At 40.7% G+C, this 12,094-nt stretch overlaps 1 protein-coding gene across 8 annotated transcripts in view; it reads right to left on the reverse strand.

Moving 5' to 3' along the window:
- The window catches only part of MYO5A (myosin VA), a 199,203-nt gene that overhangs the window by 131,411 nt on the left and 55,698 nt on the right, over window positions 1-12,094 (reverse strand). For all 8 annotated transcript variants that reach the window (XM_032343758.1, XM_032343754.1, XM_032343756.1 and 5 more), the window contains exon 2: window positions 348-458. In XM_032343758.1, the coding sequence (XP_032199649.1) occupies window positions 348-458 (111 nt within the window). The remainder of the gene's footprint in view (window positions 1-347; window positions 459-12,094) is intronic.

A 12,094-nucleotide genomic window follows, 5' to 3' on the forward strand; every position in this document is an offset into this window, starting at 1 on the left:
GAGAGAGAGAGAGAGAGAGAGGAGGAAGCAGGCTCCCTGCTGAGCAGAGAGCCCGATGCGGGACTCGATCCCAGGACCCTGAGATCATAACCTGAGCCGAAGGCAGCGGCTTAACCCACTGAGCCACCCAGGCGCCCGGATTTTTAAAGTTTTGACATTTTCATTAACCCATTGGGATAGAAAACAGAGTTTGCTCTTTTGCTATTTTTTTTAATTTAATAAGTGAAAATATTAGATTAATTCAATATTTTGACTTCCAAATGAAGTCAGATATGTCACATCAAACTCACACTTTTGAATTCACTTCACTTTATGCCAGTAACAACAAATAAAAGCAAAATTTTTACCTTTCCTTCCTCAAGGCGAAGCAGGAGGACTTTATCTCCTGGTTTATAATCTTTGAGCAGCTCTGCTGACTTCCAAACTTCCTCAGGATCAGGTATCCAAACTCTGGCAAACTAGAAGACAAATAAATGAAAAATTAAACTAGCAAATCAATTCATTTACAATAATATGTAAACACATCATGATTTATATATGATGAAACAATTTATAAAAGAATAAATCTTGGCCAATATAAAATTTACTTTTTAAATTCGTAGTTGCATAAAAGTACTTCAGTCCCAGTAGTACCATCATGCCCACATTATATAAAAAGCATGCTCTGTATTGTGGTAATAACGTCAAAATACATGTAAATCAAATCATTCTATTGTATACCTTAAACATACATAGTATCATATGTCAATTATATCTCAATAAAATTGGAGGGAAAAGTATGCTCTGAACAAACAGCTACAATTAAAGTTTGAATTTGCTTTATGTAGTAAATGTCACCTGGAGATGTAATTTCAGGTAAATCTACATATAAATCTATTTTTTCAGTGAATATGGACCTCCAAAAATCTGAAAACATGATTGTGAAGCTGGATATGGTGGCTCTGCCAGCTTCAACAATACAGCTATCTTTTTATAATAGAATTTATAATTTGAATCTTTTTTCTTTTTTAAGATTTTATTTATTTATTCGACAGAGAGAGATCACAAGTAGGCAGAGAGGAAGGCAGAGAGAGAGGAGGAAGCAGGCTCCCCGCTGAGCAGAGAGCCCGATGCGGGACTCGATCCCAGGACCCTGAGATCATGACCTGAGCTGAAGGCAGCGGCTTAACCCACTGAGCCACCCAGGCGCCCCTACAATTTGAATCTTTGATTATGGTTTTCATCCTGTGTTCTGCAAAGATTTTATGAATTCCTCAGAGGCCATTAAGGTGTGGAAAAAAGGAGAGTAAGCTTGTAGCTTGGAGCCACAGTAGCTTTATAGACGGGGCATCTGGAATTTTCTCTGAAGAAAGCTCTGTTGTTAATTAAAAAGAAAAAAATTAAGAAAGCATTGTTGTCTAGTAGTTTGTCTTCATTGTTAAATAAAGATGAGTGAAAATGGTATATTGGACCAACAATAAGTTGGCTCTCATAGCCTCAATATCATGAAAGGTCTGGTAATCAGTCATCAGGGGTTCCTGAAGCAGCAGATCTTTAGCCTCAAACAGACACTTTTGGACTTAACCCAATTTTGGACTTTGGGTCAGTTTTGAAGAAAAAGAAAAATATATGTTAACATGAATGAGTCCTCCAAACACCACATTGAAGAAAAGTTTTATGATTGCTTGGGTTTCTCAGGAAGGAATCTCCCTTTATGTACATTAAACTTTGATGTTCATTTTCAGGAATATATCACATATAAAAATAATACCACCACCAGCCTTTCTCTGCTTTCTTTTCTTCAAGCTTGTATTACTACCTGAACTTACTATTATGTGATTGCTTCTTTACTTATTTATTATTTCTCCTCCTCCTTTAGAATACACTCCATGTCTGCCTTGTTCAACATTGTATTAAGTACCTGTGGACATAGCTGGTTCACAGCTGGGCACTTAGTATTTAATCAAAGAATCTCAGAATAAAGGGCATAAATTGAATAAAAGTAGAATGGTTAAAAAAATGTGTCATTGCTTTACTTTTCTCTTATTATTACAGATACATCAAAACTTTTTGTCTCAACAGTTTGCAAAGGAAAGAGTACTGAACTAGGTTATGACTATCTTACAGGCATCTTAACCTTTATTTCAGGCATCTGTAAAATGGGATGACAGCAGTACTCACTTAGATCATCTCAAGGGCTTTCATACATAGAAACTTTGTGAAAAGCATAAACCAATAGGTAAGTACAGGTTGAGATTGCTACCAAGTGTGTATTCCATAAGAAATGATTGCTAATATTATTTGTAAATATGTCACTGAAATTTGTTTTATTACTTTCCTCCCAGTTACACAGCCCACAAACTGAGTAACAGCTGTCAGTAAATTTACCAGAGGCTACTAAGGCTTTACAAATGTTTACTAAAATGTTAGTCATTCAATAAACATTATGTGTACCAACTGCTCCCACTCTGAAGCTCACTTTAGAGAGCCAGTATTTCTACAACTTTCTCTGGAAGGGTTTACTGGTTCCAGAAGAGATATGTAGTATGTGAGATTCAGAGTCATGAAATGACCTACTACCCTGACTGATGAAAGCACAAAAAAGCAAAATGGATCTACGTGAGTTTGTAGAAGCATGACTGACCTGCTCTGAACAGGAGGAGATTTTTAACTAAATCTAGAAAGATGCACCTTCCTGTGATTTGCATCAGTGATATGCACTCTTGCCAAAGGCCAGATTTCCAAGAGCAGGGAGTTAACAACAATTATAGTCAGTACAGGGGGGCTACAGACCTTACACTCACCACAGGCAAGGTATTTAAACACCAAACATCATCCTGACAACCAAATCCCCCATTATCCTATCTCTGTCTCTTGGGAAAGTATCCAAGGAGAAATAGGTCAGAACTCAGTCTATTATTACCATTGTCTTTTTATGGTTCTTTTCCACCCTAACCTATGAGATTGGTGACTGTGCAAAAACAACCCTACCAGAACTGGGTCAGTCTGGGAAATATATATATATATAATCTTAGTTGCTGCAACCGAGAGAAATTCCCACCTGACAATGCCCTTCCTATCGTCTCTGTCACCTCCAACCCTACTTTCTTCTTTTACCCTAGGCCACCAGTGAGAATACACACAGAAGCCCTGAGAAAGAGGACTGAACTTGTCCAGCCACATCCTGAGGGGAGACTGCAGGAAGACTGCAGTGGCAAGACAAGGCCCCAAGATCATAAGAGAAACATGGAAATGGAACACAACAGCAAGGTTCAGGAAGGAATCAGAAACAGGGGTGGGCACACATACCCACTAAGTGTGCTCAGCATTTCCCAGGGAAAACAGAAGCAAAAGATAACCCTAGCCAAAGCGAATCAGACGGGACACAGCTCCCAACAAGACAAGGGAGGGTCCAATGTCATGCAAGGCTGCAGTCTCATAATTAGCTAGTAGAGGGTGAGACTTTCCTGCAATGCTCTTCATTCTTTTCTCCTACTCACACTACTCCAATTTTGTCTCTTGAATATCACATTTAGGATACCTCAGACCTTATTTTAGCTATTTACAGATCAATCTACCTCCCACGCCAGACTATATACTCCTTAAAGGAACCCGGGAATCCTCTCTAAGGTTGGTCAACTCCCTTACCCATGGTGGGTGAGCAGCACACAAGATAAATAAAGGTAGGACAAGGTATGGAAAAAAGGTGGGAGAACTGGGACAAGAGGTGCAGAGGCACATCACAGGCCTACTTCAGGGTTTTCCCTGAGTCCACAAAGCACACTAGAGATGGGGAAGGCCAAAAGAAGGTCAGAGGCCAAAAGAAGAGAGATCTGTGAAGTGGTCGGCAGAGTTAACTGCTGTAGAAACCAGCAGGAGAAGGGAAAGCAAGGATTTGGGGTCTGAGGTACTGAGACTACAGCCAAAAAAAACTGTGGGAGATGAAGTAAACATAAACAGGCTTAGGAGAGTTAACATTACAATGTAAACACATCAAAGAAGATTCAGGACAATTCAAAGGAACTCCTGATGACAAAGGAGAGTAAGGACAAAATGGAGATGAGCTAAATATTACGATAACAGGCAAAATCTGAGTAAATAACGCTACCACAGAGTTAAGTTGTGTAATAGCTTACAAGGGAAATAAAAACCATCTGTCTGTCTGCAGTACAGCTTAATAAGGCCTGCCTGGCAATGATGAGGTAATAATGACAGGATCTAATGCCAGAGCCCTGGAAAGGTGAGTTTGGGAGACAGGCTTGCACTGGTACTTCCCGAAAGGGGCACAAACGGAGCTAGCTCACCCTAGCATGGCCCTCCTACCTTCTTCGGATTACACCCATCCCTGTACGTGTAAGGAGGCACGAGTCATCTTTCTTTTTGTATCCTCTCACAATGACAACACTCAAGATGTTCTTGATTAATGCAGATGACTCACTAGAAATTTTGCTAACTTGCACTTGTCAGTCAAGGAGCTCTGAGATGTGGGCACCACGAGCAGTTTTTCTGAAGCCTCAGAAACTTTGGAAACAAGACTGACAGCACTGAGTAAATGACCAATCCCTGAGTCCCAAAAAAATCTGACCCATGTGATTCTCTCCCCTCCCCCAAACTCCCAAATCCCTTACTCACTTTTCATACAGCACATGTGCACATCTCTCCTAGCTCCCCTATTAAGTCACAAGCAGCTTGGCAACATAGAATCTGCCTTGGTTCCTGCATGTTTGCAAAAATGAATGCTTTAGGGGCACCTGGGTGGCTCAGTGGGTTAAGCCTCTGCCTTCAGCTCAGGTCATGGTCTCAGGGTCCTGGGATTGAGTCTCTGCTCAGCAGGGAGCCTGCTTCCTCCTCTCTCTGCCTGCCTCTCTGCCTGCTTGTGATCTCTCTCTCTGTCAAATAAATAAATAAAATTTTAAAAAATGAATGCTTTATGTGACAATTCAAACAAGGTTATGATAAACACTAAGTGTCCTAGGACATGCACTGAAGCAGGAGAAAAATTCTGAATTATCAGCAACGTCTCCTCGGAATCCTGATAGTAACACTGATGCTCTATATGGTTCCAAGTAATTCCATAAACCTTATGACATATTTTGGTGTAAGAAAAGATCAGGAACTACTACCTTAAAGCAAATGCACATATATATGTATATATATTACACATACACACACACATATATTATATACACATATCTATGTATATAGATTGTGTTCACGATGGAAGAAATAAATATATACTTCTGGAACACAATCCTTTCCTTTTTCAACCAATAGACTCCCATTTATCCTTCATATCTGTGTTAAAGTACCACCTCCTCCTTAGAAGCCTTTCTTTCCTCATCATTTGGCACTCCATTCTCAAGGTTACCTCATATAATCTTCACTAGAATTCTCATCCCACTAAATGAAAACTTTGTGTGCCTAATATCCCTTCAGCAACTGTGAAGTGTAAATATATACACTTGGGGGTAGGGGTCTATCTTCTTTATCCTTGTCTCTTCAGCACTTAAGATAGGGCCTGTCTATAATAATTTGTGCATGAACCTTTGTTAGGTGAATGTTCTTGGCCTCATACATTATACTCTAAGAGGGCACACTAAAAGAAGTATGGGAAAGAGGCTCTCAGAATCTTCTGGAAGGGTCTATAATTTCCAGAAATAGAGAAAGATATAAGCAACATTAGATGGTTGAGTTACATAGGAAATCATGGTGTGGTAGAAGGAAAAAAGACAGACATGTAGGGAGTAGAGAAGTAATGAAATATTCTTCCCTCTCCCACGCAACACAAACCCATGTCTCCATGCCTTCAAAATTCATGTTTGTTTTTTTAAGATTTTATTTATTTATTGGTCAGATAGAGAGAGAGCATGTGTGAAAGCAAGGGAGCACATGCAGGGAGAGCAGCAGGCAGAGGGAGAGGAAGATGCAGGCTCCCCGCTGAGCAAGGAGCCCAAAGTGGGATTAATAAAAACCATCTGCCCAGGACCCTGGGCACATGATCTGAGCCAAAGGCAGACGCTTAGCCAACTGAGTCACCCAGATGCCCCAAAGAAACTGAATTTGTCAGCTTCTAGCAGGCATTGAAATTATTTTAAACTTTTGAAAAAAATAAGAACTCTCCAAATTATTGGATACAAGCAAAAGTTAAATAATCCTACTTCTCTAGAATTTTATATGAAGATGGCAGAGCTTTGGAATGAATATTTTTAGACACTGCCATTCTTTAACATTGCTGTAAAAACTATTTTTAGAACTAGGTCTCACTTTACAAGCACAGTCTTAATATGCACATCAAGAAAAATGACTATTTCCATCTATAATTAGCTAGTGGTAGTTGAGGATAAATTACAAAATTCTAAACAAGTAAAATAATCAAAGGCAAAACATAATCACCAACAAAGAAAGGAACCATACTGATGATCTTCATCACAAGGCCTTTGTTTCCCTAGGCTTTGTTTCACTTTTCTGTCTTTTACTTAATTCTTGCAATACTTTATAATCATTATTATTTTTTTTTTAAGATTTTATTTATTAATTTGACAGAGAGAAATCACAAGTAGATGGAGAGGCAGCCAGAGAGAGAGAGAGATAGGGAAGCAGGCTCCCCGCTGAGCAGAGAGCCCTATGCAGGACTCGATCCCAGGACCCCGCGATCATGACCTGAGCCGAAGGCAGCGGCCTAACCCACTGAGCCACCCAGGCGCCCCTACAATCATTATTATTAAAGAGGTTCTTCATTCAACAAACAGACAGAGAGTGGTTAAATAACTGGCCCCCAAATCACTCAGCTAATAAATGAACAGAGACAAGATTCAAATCCAGGATGATCCTGAACTTCAAGATGCTTAAGAAGAATGAGGAAGAATAAGACCAATATAATCCAAATTAATTGCTTTCTCCTGATTGTGACCAAAGTTGCCCAGTTAAGCAAACTTCACACCTTCCTACCATTTTTAACACTTGCTCCCAATTTAGAGAACAGGGTACATACATGGTCATGGTAACTATGTACAGGCCTCTGTATATAGATAGATGTCTTCCTCCCACACCGAATATCTATCATTCTGATCAATGATTGGGTGCTGAAAGAAGTCATGGGTAATTTTTAAATATCAAATAAAATGTCCCAACATGGTAAGTTTTGAATAAATCAGACAATATATATGGTGTATGAGATAATATAGATAAGCAGACATCAGGATGTAGTTCCCTCCCATTAAGAACTGGTGGCTCCCTTTGATTTGCTCCCAGCTTTGGGGATAGACACTTCTGGCTAAGATCATGGTCTGATGCTAACCTGGGACACATTATAAGTCTTTCATGATCTGGACCCTGCCAACTTCTCCAGGCTCATTTCTCACCATTCCTGACTTGTCCTTCACCCTCTAACAACTGCAAACACCATGTGGCTCTTCTGTATCTACCTCTTTTACTCCCGTTATCCCCAAGTCTGGGAAACCCCTTCCCCATCCTCATCACCCATTTAATGGCTATGTGTCCTCTAACTGCCCACCTTTCAGCAGGTTTTGACACTGACCCAGGTGCCTACCCAGAACATTTTTTGCCTGGTTTCTGAGACATCCCATCCTCACGGTTCCCTCAAATCACTATCACTCCTTTTCAGTTTCTTGTGCAAGATCCTCCTTCTCTGTCCTCCCTCTAAATGTTGGAATTGCCCAGATCCCTGAGGTAGTTCTGTTCTCTCTTCTAATAGTCAGACTTTAGGACCAGACTGTTTGGGTTTTGTTATTTACTAGCTCTGAGGCTTTCTTGTGCCTCATTGACAATGAGAGTAGCAATAATGCCTACTAAATGGAGTTATCACAAGGATTAAAACTGTTAATATATGGAAAGTATTCAGAACAGTGCTTAGTCCATAGAAGGCAGTAAATAAGCACCAAGCATCTTCATTAATATTAATATTACTATCACTGCTATTATTTTTATATTTACCCTGTATTCCACCCACCCTCATGAGTTTCTATGCAAAATTTCCCCAAATTTCTATCTCTAGTCCAGATCTTTCCATTGAACTCCAAATCTACAAACCCATATAACTATCTAAGATTTCTATTTAGAAATCTCATAGGCATCTTAAATTTAACACGCCCAAAATAGAAGTCTTTGTTTCCACATGCTGTTAAATCTGTCCTTCCTACAGTATCCCCACTTCAGTAATAGACAGGCATCTCCACCCAGCTAAGTAGCTGCTCTTGGGAGAAAACTGATAGTCTCCTATACTCTTATATCAAATCTATCATGAAGTCCTACCTCTAACATACAACTACCTTCATTCCATCTCTCCCCACCTCCACTGCCAACACCCAAGTCCTAGCACCATCATCTTTTACCCTGATGCTAGAAATAGCTCTCTATCAAGTTTTCTCCCGCATTCCCAATTCAGCAGCCAGAGTGGTTGTTCTGAAATGGAAAAATCTGCTGATGTCTCACCCTTGCTTAAAACCCTTAATAACTCAGGGGGCACCTGGGTGGCTCAGTGGGTCAAAGCCTCTGCCTTTGGCTCAGGTTGTGGTCCCAGGGTCCTGGGATCAAGCCCCGCATCGGGCTCTCTGCTCAGTGGGGAGCCTGCTTCTTCCTCTCTCTCTGCCAGCCTCTCTGTCTACTTGTGATCTTTAACCTTAATAACTCAGGATAAAGCATTCATATAAGGCTCTAGGGTCTTGCATTACTGGGCACATGTAATTTTTGGAGAACCACCCACATCTCAGGAGAGTTTCCACTACCCCATTGCTTAGCCCTTCTCTTCACTCTACCAAAGACCATTTGCACTGGTTTTTCTTCAACTACTTGAACAATCCATGTGGCCTCAAGCCTCAGGACCTTCCTTCATGCTTTCCCTTGGCTTGGAACCCTTAGCCTAACTGGTTGTATGACTGATTCTTACTTACCTTTCACATCTCAGCTTGAATATCTATTATTTGGGAAGAACCTCCCTGACCTTTCTATCTAAATTGAGCCCCTCTGCTATGTTTTTCTCATATAATCCTGTACATTTTCTTCACTATAAAGACTGTGAGGACAGGGACCGTGTTTATATTGCTCCAAACTGATACCCAAGCCTAAATATAGTGTCTGATCTGTAACAGATGCTCAACAACTATCTATTGAATAAATGAAGGTCCGATTTCATCCAGTCTAAGACACCACCAATGACAAGATGCATTCCTAATGTAAAAAAAAAAAAAATTATGCATGTCAAAATTGAGTAAATAACATTAGATCATTATTATATACATTGTTCTTACCCATATATCCTCCTTTTTTTTTATGTCTCTGTACATTTTCCTTCTAATTATTAAGACTTTGTCAAAAAGAAACTTTTGTAGCTTTTATTGATTAGGACAGAACTTTAAAAATACAATGCACTTTGAAAACAGTTTCAGTGTTATGACTTTTAGGAAGCAGGGGCTCCTGCTTGGACCATCCACAATATCTGGTTTTTACCTCTGCCTATGTCCTTGCCGCATTCAATTATTATTATCTTTTCACATGCCCCTCTCTTAAACTAGATTGTGACCTTTTTGAAGACAGGATCTGTGACTTATCCACTGGCATCACCTCCATACCTGGCCCAGTGGTTAGCAGCTAGATGTTCCAGAGATGTCTGTCAAGAGAATGAATAAATGAATAGATGAGTCCTTAGGAGCCACAGAGCTTCCACAGATTTGAAATGTGAAGGATGTTATATAGAAAGCCAGTCAAGGGGTGTCTGGGTGGCTGAGTGGGTTAAAGCCTCTGCCTTCGGTACAGGTCATGATCTCAGGGTCCGGGGATCGAGCCCCACATCAGGCTCTCTGCCCAGCAGGGAGCCTGCTTCTCCCCCTCTCTCTGCCTGCCTCTCTGCCTACTTGTGATCTCTCTCTGTCAAATAAATGAATAAAATCTTAAAAAAAAAAAAATGAATGAAAGCCAGTCAAGACAGAAGCCACAGAATAGATATGAAAATAATTTAATTAGCTACAAACTAAAAGCATGAGTGGAAAAAGGTAACCCAGTCATCCACTCTTCAAAATACAAGCTGGTTTGCTCAAACAAAACATTTCTCAAAAACAGATTACTTTAAAAATGAAGGACAGGGCACCTGGATGGCTCAGTCATTAAGTGTCTGCCTTTGGCCAAGGTCATGATCCCAGGGTCCCGGGATGGAGCCCCGCATCGGGCTCCTTGCTCAGTGGGAAGCCTGCTTCTCTCTCTGCCACTCCCCTTGCTTGTGTTCTCTCTGGTTGTGTCTTTCTCTATCAAATAAATAAATAAAATTGTTTTTTAAAAAACTACATGCTGGGGTGCCTGGGTGGCTCAGTGGGTTAAGCTTCTGCCTTCGGCTCAGGTCATGATCCCAGGGTCCTGGGATAGAGACCCCCATCAGGCTCTCTGCTCAGCAGGAAGCCTGCTTCCTCCTCTCTCTCCGCCTGCCTCTCTATCTACTTGTGATCTCTCTCTCTTTCTGTCAAATAAATAAATAAAATCTTAAAACAAAAAAACAAAAAAACAGGGGCCCCTGGGTGGCTCAGTGGGTTAAGCCTCTGCCTTCAGCTCAGGTCGTGATCCCAGGATGCTGAGATAGAGCTCCGAATTGGGAATCTCTGCTCAGCGGGGAGCCTGTTTCCCCTTCTCTCTCTGCCTGTCTCTCTGTCTACTTTGATCTTTGTCTGTTAAATAAGTAAATAAAATCTTTTAAATAAAAAAAAGAAAACAAGGGACACCTGGGTGGCTCAGTTGGTTGGACGACTGCCTTCGGCTCAGATCATGATCCCGGAGTCCCGGGATCAAGTTCCGCATCAGGCTCCCAGCTCCACGGGGAGTCTGCTTCTCTCTCTGACCTCGCTCATGCTCTCTCTCACTGTCTCTCTCTCAAATAAATAAAATCTTTAAAAAAAAAAAAAAAGAAGAAGAAAACAACTACACTTTAAGTGAAATAAGTCAAGCAGAAGAAAGACAATTGTCATATGGTTTCACTCATATGTGGAGCATAAGCAAAGGCATGGAGGAACATAGGGGAAGGGAAGGAAATCCAAAGGAGGAGAAATCAGAGAGGGAGATGAACCATGAGAGACTATGGACCCTGGGAAACAATCTGAAGGTTTCAGAGAGAGGGTGAGGGCAGGGGGTAACAGGGTGATGGGTATTGAAGAGGATGCATATTGTGATGAGCACTAGGTGTTAATCTAAACTAATGAACAGCCGAACACTGTATCAAAAACTAGTTATGTAGTAAAAACAAAAACAAAAACAAAAACAAAAAATCTATGTAGTACAGAGTGGCTAATTGAACATAATAAAAAACAGTTCATCTTTTTTTTTTTTAAGATTTTGTTAATTTTTTTACACAGAGAGAGAGACAGCAAGAAAGTCAACATAAGCAGGGGGAGTGGGAGAGGGAGAGGCTCCTGCTGAGCAGGGAGCCCAATGCAATGAGGGGCTTGATCCCAGGATGCTGGGACCATGATCTGAGCTGAAGGCACACGCTTCACGACTAAGCCATGCAGGCACCCCAGTAAACTACATCTTATTAAAAGATGTACAATATTAACATGAGTGACTTAAAAATTTATAACTTACCTCCTATACCCTGAAGTTCTACCAATTAAATACTTGCTTAGGGCGCCTGGGTGGCTCAGCTGGTTAAGCAACTGCCTTCGGCTCAGTTCATGATCCCAGGGTCCTGGGATGGAACCCAACATTGGGCTCCCTGTTCGGTGGGAAGCCTGCTTCTCCCTCTCCCCTCCCTCTGCTTGTGTTTCCCCTCTCGCTGTGTCTCTCTCTGTCAATAAATAAATAAAATCTTTAAAAAAAATAAAAATGAAGGACAGAACATGCATTAACATGAAGAGCTTCTAGGCTGATAAATGTATTCACGTTTATATCTTACATGCTATGTAAACCTCTGGCCTGTAGCTTGAGTAGACTTTTGATCAACAGAATCCCTGTAAAAACTGTTTAAAAAAAACCTACAATTCACTTTGTAGCATTAATATTTTTAAATGCAAATACAACAAGTTAGGCTAATTATATAAGTCTGCCATGTTCATTTGAAATATCAAAAGCACAACTAAATGCGTGCTAAATGCCACCGAGGCAGGTGGCCCCAGAGTTA

This window comes from Mustela erminea, chromosome 5 (assembly GCF_009829155.1).
Source record: "Mustela erminea isolate mMusErm1 chromosome 5, mMusErm1.Pri, whole genome shotgun sequence".
Classification (NCBI taxonomy): domain Eukaryota; kingdom Metazoa; phylum Chordata; class Mammalia; order Carnivora; family Mustelidae; genus Mustela; species Mustela erminea.